This window comes from Parasteatoda tepidariorum, chromosome 11 (assembly GCF_982258835.1).
Source record: "Parasteatoda tepidariorum strain Cologne lab strain chromosome 11, Ptep-v5.0, whole genome shotgun sequence".
Lineage (NCBI taxonomy): Eukaryota > Metazoa > Arthropoda > Arachnida > Araneae > Theridiidae > Parasteatoda > Parasteatoda tepidariorum.
The window spans coordinates 90,244,055-90,263,486 of NC_141765.1; the positions used below are offsets into that span (position 1 = coordinate 90,244,055).

The window sequence follows — 19,432 nt, forward strand, 5'->3', positions numbered from 1 at the left end:
AAATTTTAAAAAAATATTTTTATTAAATAAAAAGGTAAAATATTAAGAAAAGGGAAAATATCGTAGTACATTCCTATACAACTGAAAAGAGGAGGAGAGGGAAGGGAGAAGGGCAAAGGCATGAAACTGGTCTCTCCCCAGATGGCGTATTCGAGCGTTGCGATCTCCAATGCTTTATTTGCGAATTTTTTTCTCATTTTTTTTTTCTTTACGGTAAATTTTCCATGATGCTTTCTTTTAGAACAGCGTTTCTTAACCTTTTTGATACAATGGACCCCTTTTAAAATTTTTTAAGAAGTCACGAACCACCCCCCTGAGAAAAAAAATTGCAAAAAACATCAATTTTTAGTATTCAATTTATTTCAGCATTTAATTTTATTATTTCAATAGTATACAAAATATTTAAAATTAAAATTTTTAGTCTGAAGGTTGTTGCTGCTTTCCCTTAATTAATAAATTGAATAGAGGGATGGTTTTCGACAAAGCAACGCGCATAACATGTTCAACATTCAATCGATAACGATGCTTTGTGTTTATTGTCACAACCATGGAAAGTCCGGCTTCGTTAAGATACACTGCAGCTAACGGAATTATAGCTGAAATAGCTCGCTTTTACAAGCAATGGGTAGGCTTCTTTCACAGAAGACCAGGGCTCTCCGAGTGCTTTTGAATCGAAATCCATTTTTAGCAAGGACTTTGTTCTAAGATCTATAAGCTCATCTTTGGCAAAGTTCATATCATCGTTACAGTCAATATCACAAAGAAAAGGATGACGAATCCACAACTCATCTTTTATCTTTATCTCATCCAATTTAAAATATTTTTTTCAATGAAACTTGAAGTACCTCACAGATTTAATTTTTTAAGTTATTCAGTAACAAATTATCTTGCCAAGATCCATTTTCAGAAAGCACTTCGTCCAACATTTAAAAGTTTGCATATATCTCATTTTGAATTCTATTTTTTTCAAAGTGTCATCTTCAATTAGAATGCTTGTAATTTCTCAGTTGCATCCATAATGGTATATCGGGTCCTTGGATTAAAAGACTTATATTATTCATGCGGTTAAAATTATCTGCCAGGTAAGCCAATTTATAGGTAAAATCCTTTTTGATTAAATATTCGAAGAATGAGTTATCTTTTTCTTCTAGAACAAGTGATAATTCGATCTTCAACATGAAAAGTTGTTTCAAAACCTGCCCTCGTGAAAGCCAGCGCAATTCCGTGTGGTGCAGAAGTACCTCATGCTCTACGTCCATTTCTTGACACAGCGTTTTAAAGAGACGATGATTAAGAGCTCTACGTCTAATAAAATTTACAGTTTTAATAACTTTTGATAATGCTTCTTTTAAGCTGGTAGGAAGAGTTTTTGTAGCCAGCTCATGTTTATGTGAAAAACAATGAGTAACAAGAACATTAGGAGACTTTTTTTTTGCCAACAGGGCAGAACCAGATTTATTGCAAAGCATCACAGGTGCTCCATCTGTACGAAGTGAATGAAGTTTTTCCTTCCAGCCGAAGTCTTGTTTGGTAAAGGAAACATTTAACATTGCTAAAACATCAGCTGTCTTTGTAGTTTGCAAAAGAGACTCACAAAATAAGAATTTTTCTATGATAGTATCAAGAGGCACGTAACGAACAAAAACAAGAGGTTGACTATAATTCGAGATATCTGTAGTTTCACCCAGTTGCATACTAAAGGGAAATGGCGGTACTTTCAACTCATTGATGATCTTTTTCAAGATATTGCAAGAAATTTCAACTATTCTTGAATGTGTCACATCATTTGAAAATGGAATTGCCTCAAGTTTTTTTTCTCTGTTCCAATCTACAAACTAATTCAACCATCTCCAGCGCACATGGCTTAATTAACGTCTCTCCAATAGTATGCGGTTTCTTGCTTTTAGCAATATGATATGCAACTTTGAGAGATGCCTCAACCAGAGGTTTTTGCGGAATACCAAATCCAAGTTTGTCTAATGTTCCAGATTTCAAAAACTAGGCTTTCTTCTTAGTAAAAAATTCCAGATCTAGTAACCTGAACAAGGTGTCAAATGTACGTAGCTTCATAGGGGATAATAAAAATAGTACAGCGGACGTCATCTGGGGGTTGCCCCTGATGGTGCAAACTGAAAGCCGGTTAGTGGAGGATGTTAAAAATATGACAGGGATATTAGAGGGCTGTGTGCAGTCCGTAAAGAATTTGGGATATCTCGATCACCTAGTTTCAAATATGTATGTATTTTCACCTTTTAGAAAGAAGAAAAGATCAATGCTATTTAAATATTATTGATCCAAACGTTTTAAAAATTAGGAGTAGTCGGTGGACCCCCAAAATATGACCCATGGACCCCTAAGGGGTCCATGAACCACAGGTTAAGAAACCCTGTTTTAAAACAATGTTGAATGTAGAGTATTGCCATATCGAGTATTGCCATAGGTAGAGAGTTCTGATCTACGCCACCTGCAGCCCATTTCGATCGCCAATAGCATGATTTGGTCACTTTGAAATTTAATCACTCATGTGAAACAGTTTCAATAACGCAAGTTTTCTTTTGATTACGATAACATTGCTACTATCAATAACTTTACTTCTCATTTATGTTAATCGATTAAAGAGAAAATACGATACGATATAAGAAATAAGAAACGATACGATTTTGACTTAAAAAATTTCGTGAAAATTTATTCGGCAAGTTTTGTTTTCTGTATTTGCATTACAAGCAATGAATGAAAGTAATGTCGCAATCCAATTGCCAATTGTTTGGAATTAATGTCTGATGGCATTCAATAAGTATGTGAGCGACAATCCTCTTATACTCAGAGTTTGTTTCCGCTGAAAGAGTTAGTTCCTATCAGCTGCATTTTGAGTTTCCTGGCAAGATTCCTTTAGCAACAGGTGTCTACGATCGTAATGTCGCAAAACACAAGAGAAAACAATGTCAGCGCGCTCGGATATGAGCATACTCTTGTAAGTTTTTCTACTTTAAGTTTTAAAATTTAAATTGGTAGGCTAAAACTAATTATACTGTGCTAACATTTTTGTTTCTGTATTAATAATCCCCTTCTCAACAATGTCTATATTTATATCAATATTGGGTTATAAAATTTATATAGAAATTTAATATTTGATTAAATTTTTATTAATTATATAAATTATTGTAGGCAAATCGTTGATTTCAATTGTTGTCACACATTTGTTGGTCAGATAAGTTTCTATAATATTTTTTTTTTCTTACATTGATCCATAAATTTTTTACATCTTTCAAAATAAAGTTCCTGATAAACTTATTTTTTGTTTTACTAACATCTACAGTTATTTTTTTCTGAAATGACATAAAATTATAAGCAGTTTCATAATTGCTAGTTATAATTCATTTTTAAATTATTTGATTATTTATGTATGCTTTGTCTGTTTTATTACTGTCCTAAATTATATTAATTTTTTTAGCAGAAGCGTCATACATTTTACATTTTTCTTACTCTATGAAAAAATATATATTTAATTTTTCTTTTTTTACAAGTTTAACTACAATCTAAAATCTTTACTTTGATATGGAAAATGTTAAACCAATGTTTTATAATTTGTTAAATAAAAGGATTTTTAGATCTTGATGCATTTAAATAAATTATCGTGAAAATGATATTGTTCGTTTTTTCATTGGTGGAGTGGTAAAGAGAATGAAAAATATCAAGTCAAGCAAACATTTAATTTTGAATAGTTTTGTGTTCTTATAGGTTACAATTATTTCTGTGCATTGTTTTTGATTAGATTCTCTAAAAATATATAGAAAATCATTATTTTTCTATGCATTATTTCACTGACTTCATTTGTCTAAAACAACAAACAATATTCATAAGTATATTTAGTGAGTGATTGTTGGACTGTTTTAACTTGTTATAAAAATGTTAGAAAATTAGATACTATTTTTTATATTCACAAATTTGTATAATGTATTTGTAATTTGTTTATCTTAGTCATAAAATAAGCAAATTAATGACTGTAAGAAATTAAAAGTTTTGTTGCCGATATAAGTGGGGTAAAAAAAATAATAAAATACTTCAGACATAAAATTATATCACTGTTAAAAGTTTTTAAATTTTGATATGAAAATAAAATTTTTGATTGTCTTGTAAAATGTTATATTGGATGATAGCTAGAATGATTTAAATGATGGCTTTATTTAAGCTAAAGAATAGGAGGCTATCAACAAGACTGTCTTACTCAGCGATTTAAATTGTAGTCCTATATTGTCAAAAAAAGAAACATTATTTAGATGTAGAAGAAATTTTACAGTTTATGGTTATGAAATAGCATTACCTTTTTAGCATACCTTTATCAATTTCTTGATGAAGTTGAATAACAAGGGTAATGTAACATTTTATTTCAGAAATCTTTTCAATAAATGAATGATATGAATCATATATAAGCTTCAAACATTAATTATGTAAATGATTTATAAATGAAACATTTAAAAATCATTGATTGAGAATTGCCTTATGCTGAAAAATAAGGGTTTTCATTGTGCTCTTTGTAAATAAAGTATTACAGTCAATTCGCCATAACTCGAAGTACGATAACTCGAATATTACTATAACTCAATTTTTTTATGAGGTCCCGACCCTTTTATCTTCACTTTCATGTTAATTATTCTCGATCACTCGAATTTTACTCTCTTTAACTCAATTTTTTTTAAGCAAGAAAAAAAACCTAGGAGCTGATATCTTGCACCTTCCTTTGCAACACACAATGTCTTTCGCACTCTTCATGGAGAAGCTAAGGCTCTCTCCCTCTTGAAGTATGCGAACAGTGGTTAAATGAAACGTTACCAAATTTACTTCAAGGATGCAGTTAAAATGATGTTTTCAATATTGATGAAATGGGTTTATTTTTTAAATGTTTTCCAAATAAGACTATGATGTTTAAGGATGAAAACTGCTCAGGGGGTAAAATGAGCAAGGAACTTTTCACTGTCCTAGTTGGAGGAAATGCGTCAGGGACAGAGAAATTGCCCTTACTTGTTATCGGAAAATACCGAAATCCCCGATGTTTCAAGAATGTAAAAACGTATCCTTTGGATTACAAGTCTAACTAAAAGTTTTGGATGACATCAGTTTTATTTGAAGACTATGTAAGAAAATTGGATCGGAAATTCTTCGCTGAAAAAAGAAAAGTGATACTCTTTATGGATAAATGCACAGCGCATAGTGATCTACCTAATTTGAAAGCCGTAAACTTGCAGTTTCTTCCGCCAAACACAACAGTTAAGTTGCAGCCGATGGACCAGGGTATCATAAAGTGCTTCAAACAGTCTTATCGTAAATGGCTTGTCAGAAAAATGATCTTAAATATTGTAAGCATTTAGAAGATTTGTTATTATTAGTTATTCGTTAGATTATTAATAAGCATTAATTAAATAATCCGACAATATTTTTAAAGTCCAAAAGCGAAACTAGCGGTAAGTCGAACTTCCGATATGTCGACGTTTCTCGTCAGTCCTATCAGATTCGAGTTATCGCGAATTCACTGTATTTATAAATGAAACATTTATAAATAGCACTTTATTTATAAATAAAACACAATGAAAATTTTAATTTTATTTTTTCAAAACAATTTCAACTGTTTAAAAATAGCTTAATGTTAGACTAATAACACACTAATCGTTTTAAACTGATAAAATACTTATAAATGGTTAGACAGTTAATAAAATATTGAATTATCGTATTATTATTTTTTTTAGCACAAGCGTATTATGTCTTCTATTTAATGTTTACTTTAAAAATTATAATTTTTATGTCTTTTTAATATTAGTTATTCTTACATTATTTTTATAAACTATAAATATTTAATCTTCATGTTGTAAAGTATAATCTAGAATGTAACTCGTTTCATTAATCTTGTTCGCTTATTCTGGTAATGTTAATTACATTTAGCGTAATTTTGACTATAGTGAAGCTTCTTGGTAGATAAATTCTTTTATAAAATTAATGCTCTCTTTCAATATTATTCTTTTAAGTTTGATCTCTTAAAACTAAATAAAAAAAAACTTCATTAGAAAATTTATCAAACCAATTTTAAATATTTTATTAAATTTTATATTTAAATCCTTTATCTTTCTTCATACATATGCAAAAGCTCTCTCCCCAAAAGCCTTTGTTTATTAAGAATTTTTAAATCAGTGTCAAGGGAAAATCAAACTCTACTTCTGTAAAAATTGAATAAACTTTACAGCAACCATAAACATGAAAATATCTGAATGGCTAAATTTTTTTTTTTTATACTTTGAACCATTACTAAATGTTGACAATAATGAGAAGTCAAGGACAGTTTTAATTTTATTTAACTTGAGGAGAAAACTCAAATTTTGAAGAACTAAAAGTATATACACATATTTTATGAAATTGTCACTTATCATATTTTTAGAATTACTCTAATCATTTGATTATTTATATCTAGTGTACTTTGTTCAGGGTAAGGCATGATTTTTGCTTCAAGCAATAAAATCTTTCATTCTTATCCCCACGATAAGTGACAGATTTTTGTTTAACCAAAGGAGCATTTTATTTTATAGAATATAATATGCTTTAAAAATATTAATACTTTATTTATTTTTGATGTGTTTTATATATTTTTTTCTGATGTGTTGAATAGTTAAGGTTATTGTGACGTAAGTAAAAATAATTGGACATTTACTAAATTTTCATGATGTTTAATCAAAAATATTCTAAAGTTCGCATTAAAACGAATTGCTGGGATAAACTCTATATATTTACTAAATTCTATGAAGTTTCATTGTTTTTTAGTTTTTGATCACAACTTTATATCATAATTTTATTTTCTTTTGTTAAATAATAAGAAGCTAATAAATTTATAATTTCACCTTCTACCTATTGCATTGACTAATGTTTGTTTAAAATTCTCTGAATATCTGTAACTAAAATCTTAAAAAGATTGATAAACTAATAGCCTTTGACTGAGTGCTTTAAAACATTTTATTTTTTCTATTGATTTTATTTTATAAAAAAATTAAATTTATATTATTTTTTACTCTCTGGTTGAGTTATAATTTTGACAAATGTTTCATTCTAATGCTTTCACTGACAGTTGATCCATATAACGGATGAGCTGTTTCTTAGTGTTTAAATCCAAAGCACATAATTTTGAACCTGACTCTGAAAATAAGGGAACTCTCATCCACAAGGGATTTGGGTTTAAAAAGTGACCAATTTTGTGCTTTTCTGGCTTACAACAACATTTTATTACATTTATTTACATGTACATTTCTGTGAAAAATTGTAAATAACAATGGAGCTGAATGACATATTAAAAATAAGATGAGGGAGGAGCTAAGCTCTGTATATTTCGAGATCATCGGTAACATGGAAAATAGATGAGGATAGATAGCAAATGATATGCAGGAGTTTACAAGTTTAATCCATCAACCCTTCAAAAAGTATATTTGAGTGAAACTAACAATCGCTAAACAGTTTTTGCAATACATAGCTAGAAAAACTATGAAAACATCCTAAGTTGTCTTGCCAGTAATAAGATTTTAACTTATTCTTTCATAATACAATTCTATGGTGTTGCTCATAAAATATGAACGTAAATTTCTTAGAAAACTCTCTCATAAAATTTATGTTGAGTTTAAATTCATAAAATTTTTATATCAAATATGTAGTACATCATAACCTTTCAAAAAAGAATTTGTTTTATAAAAACTGATTATAATAAGTTCGAATTAAATGGACTGAATTGCTTGTTAAGGGCATAAATCACACAAAATCAAAAAATGATTACTAATTTACAAATTGTCTAAACTCTTTGAATTTGTTATGTAAACTTAATTTCAAAACTGGCATTTTAATAAAGAATTCTATGCAGTTCTTAACTTGTTAAATATGATGTATAATTAATTTGTAGTTTTTTACTTTGGTGTCAGATGTAAATTCTTCAGGTTGGATATAAATTAAAGATAACAATTATAAATACTGAAAATTACTTTAACTTTTAAGTTAATACTATAAACTTTGTTTCCCCCCCCCCCCATTAAATAGCCTCTTTAAATTTAAATTGTCCTTTATTCCTTTATTGGTAGATCAATGTGTTTTATAACATTTTTCATCTTGTAAAAGTTAGTTGAAAAATAACTAATTTCAAATTTAACTGTGCTGTGTAGATTAACAACAATGTAAATACAACCCATGTTTCAGCAATATTTCCTTGATTCTAATAATTTTAAAAACCCTGAAATTAAAAAAAAAAAAAATTAATAACTATCACTAAAAAAAATTTATACCTTTTGCTTTGTGTTTAGTGGCATAGCTAGCGGGGGACAAGAAAGAGTATATATGGCCCTTGTTGTAGATTTAGAGATGCGTCAAATTTATGAAAAATAATTAAAAATGAATTACAGAAGACATTTTCTCTCTCCTTTAAATACCCCCCCCCCCGTTTCATTTGCCAATTATCGGCCTAATAACTACTTCAAATTTTTGAATTTCTATTCCGTTTACCGAAAAATGGAATAGGATGTGTATTATTATAGTATGCTTTGCATGTTGGTTTATTATTTTTTGCAAATTGGCGAGACAAAAAGAAACAATAAACACTTATCCTTCAATCAAAAATGTTGAACATCTAAGTCTAATAGAAACTAGTTACATTAGTAGTATATACTGTTCAATTTTAAACCAAAGCAAATGAATGTTTTTATGTAGTCAAGTTACGATGATTTACAGTTGTATCACAATGTAAGATTTAATTTATGAATTAATTTTTAGGGAATCTAAACTTATGTCAGCTCCAAAATGTTACCTTAAGCATGGCATTATATCCTCTTTATATATGTGAGGGTTGCAGAAACTGAATTTGTTCCGTGCTGTAAGCAGAGGCGTAGTTTGAAAGGGGCACAATTTTTTTTTTTAGAAAACTGTTTGTCTGTTGAAGGTTTTATACATACATTTATGTATAAATATACATACATATAACAAACAAATATGCATTTATACATAAAACTTAAAATAAACTAATCGTTTTCTAAAAACAAAAAGTATGCCACCCTCTCTCTACACCTATGGCTGTAAGTCTTTACTACACCTTTGTTTTTCTACACATTTGTGCTAGATAACCTGTTTTAATACAGTTTATTTTAATTTATTTATTCTATTTTCTGTACTGCTTGTAAATTTAAAAAAAAAAATGTTCTTGTTAGAGATTCACTTATTGTGGTTAAAATTTTCAAATGATATAGTTCTTCATTTAACAGCCTATAGCTTATTGAAAACTGATATTAAGAAGTTAAAAGGTCTTGAGTTTTTTTTTTTTACCTTGAAAATGATATATTATTTGCTTATATTAAGTTTAAAATGTTGGTATTCTAACTGACCTTCCTGGGAATTGCCTCATATATATTTTATATTAATAGATGAGTACATGTAGAATCACCAAATAAAATGATCGGCTATAGCTTGACTTAAACCCGTTTGCCTCTGTCAAAAACTTTTGTTATATTCCTGATGGATCATGTTTTAACTTTATTTCAAGCCTTTACAATTTAAATAATTCTTTTTCTTCTTCTGGGAACTTACACAATTAACAGCTACTTACTGTCTTGAGCCACTTTCTTCTTAACATGATAATTTAAGAAAAATATGTTTTTTTGTTCATGGCTTAATTTTGATCATATAGGCAGAATAAAACTCAAAATTTCATTTTGAATGCATCTTAGCATAAATTATTTGATGAATAAAAATTTCAATTCATTTTATGTCTTTAAATGTATATAATATGTAGACAGCGGATTATATGCACTAAAAAACGGACAAAATATACATGCAAATATGCATTAAAAAACTTGAATATATCCTCTTAAAACTAGAAATATGCATTTAAAATAGAAATTAAAAGTTCAACTTATTTAAATACTACTACTTACTTTTTCCAACAAACACAGCTAAAACATTTTTTTGTTAAAAGGAAGAAAATCAAAATATTTCTTACTTGAATCTACACATTTCTGAAGAAAAAGCCTAAAACTGAAGTATGATAAATGAGAGAAGAAAAATCATCGCATTTTCCGGAAAGATTTTATTAAACTGAATAATTTTTGTTGCAATACACAACTAAGTGTTTTTCCAAATTTTCAAGGGTGAATTGATGTCGTCGGCCATCAAAGATTATTTTGAAAGCAGAAAAAGACCTCTCCACTTCAACCGATGTTATTGGACAAAACTTGTACAATTTCGTACTCATTGGTTTTACATTCTCTGGAAGTTCAGTTCCGTTTCCATTAAGAAAATCATTTATCTTCTTCACTGCTGCAAAACCCGAATTTTTGTTTTGAACGAGTCACCATTTTTCTTTTACTTAAGAAAGAAAAGTGAGTGTCAATTATGGCCAAGTCCTTCTGCAAAGAGATATCCTGTAGTAATTCTTTTGTGACATAAACTGAAGAAGCACAGGAACTGTCAATTGCACCTACAACTGACTTTATTGCATCGAAATTATTAGCGTAAAAACGTACAGCTTCAATCCATGTACCCCACCTAGTTATCACAGGCTGTGGAGGTAAGGGCAAATCAGGATACATTTCTTTATACAGTTTTATGCGCCCAGGTGCTTTGAGAAAAACTTTCTTGATACTAGAAATTAAATCATTCACAGAGGAGAATACTTCTCGGACAGTCTCAGCCAGTCTGTGAACAGCATGAGCCAAACATGTAATATGAAGCATTCTGGGATAAAAAATTTCCAGTGCTGCTGCAGATTTGACCATATACGGAGCGGCATCACTGACAAAAATCAAAACATCTTCAGAACCATCTCTATCAGGCCATAATAATCTGATAGAATCATTGGCAAACCTTGCTATGGTTTAATGATTGACTTTTTCAAGGGCTTTGCTGGCTAGAAGATGTGGTCGAGTAGGAATATTGTCCATTTTTCCACGAATAAAATGAGCAATATAGCAACCGCACTTTTCTGTCGTCTCATCGACTTCAATCCATATAGGGCCATCTCCAATATCTCGTCGAATATCATCCAGTACTTCGTTATATATCGGTTGAAGGTAGTTCTTCCTTAAAGTCGATTCATCGGGAATGATCTGATTGGTACAATATTTTTTTAAAAACTGTCTTAAGTTTGGATTATTTAACTTTTTTAAAGGAATATTGCTGCTTACTAAGGGTTTGCACAAATCACTTTCCTTTTTAGCTGCTTGAACAGGAATAGTTAATAAACTTTGAACAAATCCTTTTGTATTCTGCTTTTTCTTCGCGGAGTGAGCATTAGTCTTTATATGTTGATCGATTTGGTACTTTTTCTCACAGGAAATGTGTTTTTCACAAATCATACAAAATACTATTTCCCCATCGGTCGTAAAGTCCTTCTCATAGTCCGAAATCCATGTCTTCATTAAATTTGATTTAGTCGACTTAATTTTTGGCATATTATAAAATTCAGCAGTCAAAAATCACATTCGAAGCTTCACTAACTACGTATTCAACTGATGGATGTCGAAACTATCTATCTATCGGATGGACTATCGAAATATGTTAGAATAGCAGCTCTCTCCGAAAATGTATTCACTCCACCTTTTAACTAATCAATCACAGGAAAGGGAGGTCATTTTCTACCTACCACGGAAGCCTTATTTTCCCCCACACAGATTGACAATTATTTATTCCAGGAAAAGACATCCCTTCATAGAATATCTGACCATCCCTTTCTGAGGTTTCTATGACGAATGTCTGTTTGGGTGGGCCCTTTGTCCCCCCCTTCCCGACACACACCTCATTTCTACATCTTTTTCACGTGATTGCAATCACCCCCAGCAACATCAATCCAGCTGACCCTTTCAGGTGATAAAGAACGACAAAACAAATTTTAAAGCGTTCCTTATGCTAACATAAAAAGAATAGTGATATGGTTTTAGGGGGGAAAAGCCATGAAATGCTGAAAATATGAATTTATAAGAGCAAATATGCCATTTTATGCATTTATATGCACAAATGGCAAAAAGTGCTAAAATATGCCATTGCATATGCACGTATGCAATTGCATATTATCCGCTGTCTAATAATATGTATGAAATATTAAATTCTATATAAAGTTAAATGTGCAACAAAGTGCTAGGATATATTACTACTGTTGTAAAATAAATTTTTTTTATTTTTAAATCTTCTAATGCTGTGGACAAATTAAAAATTTGCCTAAGTTATAAAATAATGTCAACAGTTTTGGACTTGATCTTATTACTACCATTAGATTGTATTACTCTAAATATTGTAGACATTTATGAATGAGAAACAGATTATTTTTATTTAAAATTATAATTTAAAAAAAAAAAAATTAAACAAGGAGCAAAGAAATTTAAAATAGAAACAAAATAAAATTTTGAAATAATTTAATACAATTTTCTTAAAATTTATTAAAAATAAATATTGTTTTACTTTAAAGCAATTATTTTTTATTCATTTAAATTATTTAGTGGTTTTTATTAGATTTTAATATATTTCAATGGATAATAATAGAGATCATGATTCTTTAATAATTAATTTCTGAATTCTTAATGCTTTTTTATAACCTAACCATCCTGTATATAAACATATTTTAGGATGTAAATTGTTAGCAAAATCCAGATTTTTTTTCCCTTCGTTTTTTTTAAAGCATTACTCTTCTTGACATGTTAACTATATCAACATTCAAGATTTTTCTGAAAGGCAAGCATAATACTCGTTTTCCAGAAATAAAGTCTTGTATTTAACTTTCTTATGGTAGTAAATGGATTTCCCTTGCTCCTGACGATTCAGTTTTTTTTTTCAATATTTGTTTTTCATTACAAATTGATCAATCCTAGTTTTGAAGTAGGAAGTAATGATTTGGAAGTGATTCATCCTATGTTTTAGAAGCAGTGTTTAAATGAACTTATCTATCTTTATTTATATTTCTGTTTTCACTTGCATAATAAGACATTGTTTTAATTTTTTGTTATGTGCTTTTTATTTCTTAGACATCGACATTTTAGTTGTAATTTATCAATATAAAAAAATTAAAGAAAAAAGAAGGAAAGAAACAGAGTGTGCTAGTTTCACTCTGTTTTTAATCTACCATTTTTTTTATTCTATGCGTTTTTTTATTGAATTAATATAATTTTATACCTATGAGAAACTTTTTTGTTCTACTTTTTCGATTCCCATTCTCATAATCATTTAACAGTGTATTTTTCTAAGTTGTTTGCACTCCCAAATAACGTTTTTAGATTTGTTGCGGAAAAGATTATTTATATAGTGATTTTCAATTTACCACAAACATTATTGTTTTTGATATTTTTCCAAGAATTTTTTTTTTGTGATATGCTTTGAAGAAAAGAAAAACATTTCATATTTGACCGCAATAAAATTGGTGGCAGAACAATGCACTTAGTAAATCTTATTACAGTGATGTATTTATTTCAATTTCCTAGTGATGAAAAAAAAATACCTTTCCTTTTTTCAGTGTATCTCTTTAATATCCTCTATTTTATTAATTTCTTACTGTTTTGATCAGTGCTGTAGTTAGAAAAAAATATTTGGAGGAACTCACATTTTTACTGGGTATATGTTATAGTGTTGTCATGTTATTGTTAGTCAAAAAACGACCTGTTAAAATTACTCGACCAGCTTTAATTCTGAAAAGACATTTATTTTTTAAAAAGGGAATTTGCTGCTAATTAGATGCATTCATGAAAAAAGCTTTTGATAAAATAATTTTATTGATTGAGTACACAATTCTTCATTACCACTTGAAAAGTGCTATGACTATTTATTTGTTAAACACACTGCTTTGATAACAAGAAGGTAAAAAATGTATTTATTCATGTACGCAAAAAAAAAGAAAAAAAAAAGAAAAGGATAGATTTATTTTTTTAGAGTTAACAGTAAGAGAAGTTTACAATTGTAATCGTGGTAGTATCGCAGCGACATTGTCGCTACGTTACAGAGTTCTTGCAGAAAGATTTTTCTTTTGGAAAGCAAAAAAAAAAAAAAATATTGCTTTTCTTTTCTACAGAAATGTACACGTAATATTGGAATCGTGAATTTACATAATCACTTATTGACGCGCTGAATTTACGCCGATAGTATTGTAAATCGATGTAATGTTTCGATTGTATTTTCGACAGTTATTTATTTTCGCTTGGTTTTTAAATATCCCGATTTATTTCACACAATATGGAAAATTTGAATCGTGCATTTAAGTATTTGCTTTTTAGGGCTATAATTCTATCGAATTTTTGGCAGTTATTGCTTTTGATTTCTCTTCAGTTTTTAAATTCGATATTTTTTATAGGATATTATTTATTGCAACCACCTAATCTCGAAACGAAACACGCATTTGAGGAGTCCGATTAGTGTGATTTAGTCGTCGATCTTCTTTTCGGCAATTACTACCACGGATTTCATTATTTTTAAATTTTTTTCATTGTGATGATTATTTACGGAATGCGAGGATATAAATAATTTGTGCGTTGCCCCCCTCCCCCCAATAAAATGCAAGAATATCACTCATAATATTGGAATAAAAAATTATTAAAACAATTCAAAAAACATTATATGTAGTTTTCGTAAACATAGTGCTTTTTTTACTTTAAATTAGTAACATATATGTTTGTTATTATTAAAAGTATCTTGCAGAAAGATATTTGTGACAGAGAGTTTTGTCACAGATAGCTCGAAAAAATTTTGCCACAGAGGTAATAGCTTATGTTACTATTTTAAAGTGTCTTTATTCAAATATAAAGTAAGTTAACTCTATGAGTCCCTCTTTTTTTATTGCTTGAACATAATTGTTTGCTCTTATGCTGGTTCCTTCTCTTACCAGATTAGAAAATATGTAAGACAAAGTTATAATGAAATATAATCTCATTTAATATTCACAAGTCCAAGTACACTTGCTTTTTCGAGTCTGATTAGTACAATTTGCGGTTAATGTATTTTTTTTTTAATTTACAGAATCGAGCAGAAATTGATTTATTTCGTAAAAAAAATAAGTAAAGAAATAAAAAGAATCTAAAAAGGAAAAAAAAAAAAAAAAACTGGTTTGAAATCTTCAAATATTTTAAAATTTTTTTACTGCAGCAAACCAAATATTTCGGGTAACGTGATTCCCCACCCAACTACAGCACTGGTTTTGATTTTGATATATATTTCATAAAAATGTGTTATAAGTGTTTTTTTTTTCCTTCCTTTTTTTGCATGATGACCAGAAAAATGTTAGAAATGTATTCACTTTTTGAAAGATATTAGATAAAATAAGCATTCATCTTCTATCGAAATAGTAATTTCTATCGGATGATGTAGATTTGGCAGCGTTTTAAAAATCATATTTGAGATTGCAAATTTTAAGCGAAACTCACAATGGAATACCATTAGTGCTTAAGGTGCCTCTATATTAATATTAAATGATGTGAAATTAACAGGAAAATTACTAGAAATAATTTTGAGCCGTGGTGGCGCAAGGGATAGAGAGCTCGCTTTCAAATGAGGTGAACCGGATTCGAATCCCGGCAATGGCTGGTTGATTCGAATTACGCACCCGGCTCGCATCGATCACAGTGCTGACGTAAAATATCCTCAGTGGTAGATGGATCATGGGTTAGTCATCTTGCCATCAGGCTAACCGTAGGAGGTTTTCGTAGTTTTCCTCTCCATGTAATGCAAATGTGGCATAGTTTAAAAAGTTTTTAACTAAAGCAAATTTCTTGCAGTACTTGATCCAGGATGTAGTCATCCTTCTAGCACCAATTAACATTCCACGTCTATTAAACATTCCACGTTTGTTTGATTCCAAAGTCTGTTAATTCCCATCTTAGTCTTAATTACATCAGAAACATTCTCAGAAGAATAACTTGAACGCAAATAAAATTCCTGCTTGTGCATTATCCATATATATATTTAGTACGTGATACTACTGCCATCTGTATGTTTGCATATTGCTGTCTCGTGACTTTTTTTTAACTCAGTGTATAATTTCCTTAGAAAGTCAATGAAAGGTACCGTTTGAGCATAAAAAAATTTTAGAATCAGATTTAATTATGCTTTTTTAAGTTATTTCGATCATTACTCTGTAACAGCATTTCATCTGCGAAATAATATTTTAGAAATGTTTATAAAAATATAACTTAGTTTAAATAATATGATCTCTACTTAGAACTTAACCCAAAGATTAGAAATTAAGACTCCTATAGCTATAGTGTTCACGAGAAACACTTAGAAGTTTCATCCGTCAATTCATATTTATTTTGATGTTTTCAATTCAGCCTTTCTCGATAGTGATTTGTTTATTTTCAAAAATTTTTTTCTTTTTAACTTATGTAAGTTTGTAATTTTGATTTAATTTTTGACAAGGATTTTAAAGATATGTATTAACGACAGTGATTAAAGCAGTCTTTGTATATTCTCTGTACAGTATCTGTTTATTTCTTTATTCACTTCAAAGTATTTTTTGATTCATATTTATTTTTTAGTTTTATTTCTTTGGACTATAATATGTTATACAAGGCTCAAAATAACAGAAACAACCTGAATTTTGATCTAATGATCAGAATTTTACGCTTTAAGACTCAGTGTTAATGGTTTTTAGGGATTGACTTCAAATAGGCTAATTAGTTAGTGCAAACGATATTTTAATTTACGAAATTATGCATAAAAACACGTCCTTTTTATGAACAAACATACCTTTTTTTCGACGACTTATGATTTCTAACTTCTAAGATATAAGGGCAGCTATTTTTTTAAAAATATTTTTTATATCCGTCGTTGAACAGCCGTCCCAATTTTGGGTTTACGACTACTAATATTCAACTCCATAGCCTTGTAATTTTGAACCAATCCAAAAGACAAAGACTCCTGGATCAGTACCCCCAGAGATATTGATTTGTTATGGGAACATGGAAGACTTTGCCTCTCGACAGATTTAACGCGCATCAGTCACCATTTGACTGCTGGGATCGAACACACGAACACATGGGCATGGGCCCAGTGCCCTACCAATCAGGCTATCCCGGCGTAAGGACCGCTATTTGGTAAATATGATCTCAATAGTTTGGTCAGGACAACCATTGAAAAGTTAGACTCCTTTAATATTAATTTTACCTGTTGCGCATTTCGCCATATCTCTAATTTTTTAAGCGAATTGAAAAACTTTTGCTCACAAATTTAAAATTCGTTTATCCAAAGATAATTCCATGTAAAAAGTAATTTTTAATAATTATTTTTTATTTTATTGGATAATAGTTAAAAAAATTTCTGAATTGCAAAGTATACAAATTTTTAAATCATATTTAAGAATGCAATTTTATTTAGCAAAATACAAAATTCACACGAAGCATAGTTTCTGAAAAATCAAATTCAGACATGTCAGATATTTTAAAATTCGATTTCTCAGGAATAATTCGATTGATTTTGTTCTAATTTTGTATTTTCCCATATAAAATTACATTCGCCAAAATGATGTAAAAATGTGTGGCCTTACAATAGAAATTTTTTTCCCCGTTTTAAATAAAGTAATAAATACTTTTTGAAAATTATGTTTTGCTTAGAATTATCTTTAGATAAACAAATTTTAAAATTGTGTTCAAAAATTTTTAGATTCGCCGGAAAAGTTGTCGAAATATGACGAAATAAGCAAAATAATAATTATAATAAATAAATAAATATTGCATGGTTGTAACTTTTGACCATTCTCCTGACCAAACTATTGGGACCATATTTCCCAGAGCTGTTACTCCCTATATTTTAGGGGTCGAGAACCATAAACCGTCAAAAAATAAAATAAAATAAAAAGCTATGTTTATTCAGAGAAATTTTATGTTAGTTTTCGTAATTGAAAATATAACTAATTACGCACTAACTAATTACGATATTTAAAGTTCCCTTCTCGAACTATTAAGTCCTAGTACGTAAAAATCCAATCATTTCATCAAAATTGTTCATTGTTTTGAGTACTGTACATAAATCAACATTACTTAGTAGATTATTAATTAAAATATTGTGATATTTACAAGCTATTAATGATAAATTAGTGAAAAATTCTAAAAATTAATATCTGATTCATATAATACATGTGAAAACTAAATTCGTCAAGAAATGTTTATTTATTCAGAGAAAGAACATTTTTTTGTAAGGCTGTGTGTTACGAAATGAGTCGTTAGCATATTTAACGATTGTTGCCTCTTTGAACCATTATGATTGTCCTTAAATCGTGAAAATCCGATCATTAAAGCAAAAGTTTTTCAAGGTAATATAATTTATACCATGCGCTTTATACATGTACGAACATTGTCTTAAAAGTTTAAGCAAAAATTCATATAAATGAGAAACATATTATAAAAGTAATCTTGAATATATATAAATGTATAACATATGTGTATATTGGAATTTCAACGATGAAATTCTAATGTACGAAATAAGCGTTAGATTTTACAAATAGTTTTGAATACGTGATGCAGACTCTGACATTTTTTCTTCTTTTTTTTAAAATTTTATCTAATTTAATTGTGAAATTAATAATCTGAAGAATAAGTAAGTAACAACTGGTTACTATTGCGCTTAGGATTAATAGTTTCCCCCCCCCCCCTTAAGTTTAGAATTTTTGTTAAATTTGATTTTAAAGTATGATCTTCATACAACAGTTAACCAGTGTGACAACTTTTATTAAATATATATATATCTCCATATATCCTACAGGTGCTCTGCAGTTTACACGAACTTCAATTATTTGCTTTACGGGTATAATTATTTTATTAACTAGTTAAATTTTTAGTCAAAAAAAAAAAAAAAAAAAGCCTATATATTCTAGGCACTGATGTTGAAAATTTTATCCGACTACTTTTTTTCAGCTCATAAAAAGAATTTTTTACCCTTGAGGACACGAACAGCTTCGTGATGTATTATGACTTCGTTTCCTACTATTGACGATCCTTTGCAATCATCAAAGACACACTTATACTTTTTTGTATAACGTTTCACTTTTTTCGAAGCAGATACTCTTGAAATAAAATTAATTTACCACCTCGTATCCACTCTATGTACAAAGTGCGCCATTTATTTTTTATTTATTTTTTGAAAGTGTGCCAGCCTACCATAAAAAGTGATAAAGATAGAGGTGTTATCTCTCACACAAAATACCGGAAATTCAACCCCTTATCAACCCATACCCGATTTACAGGTACTCTTCTTGTAAAAGGAAAATTTTTTGTTTTAGTAATTTTGAATACTTTCTATTCATGCCCTGATTCACTTTTATCTTTCACTTATCTTACACTATAATATTTTAAATAGTTAACTCCCAAATTTATATACTTTTTTCATTATTTTGAATTAATTTAGGTCAAAATAGGTAAAAAAAATATTTTACTTAGCGTTTTAATAATTTATGGTTATAAAATAC

At 29.1% G+C, this 19,432-nt stretch overlaps 1 protein-coding gene across 1 annotated transcript in view; it reads left to right on the forward strand.

The window, feature by feature from the left end:
* The first annotated feature begins 2,649 nt into the window (after positions 1-2,649).
* The window catches only part of LOC107451958 (chloride channel protein 2), a 168,695-nt gene continuing 151,912 nt past the window's right edge, over positions 2,650-19,432 (forward strand). Inside the window, exon 1 of the mRNA XM_016068320.4 lies at positions 2,650-2,971. Coding sequence (XP_015923806.1) covers positions 2,915-2,971 — 57 coding nt within the window. The 5' untranslated portion in view covers positions 2,650-2,914. The remainder of the gene's footprint in view (positions 2,972-19,432) is intronic.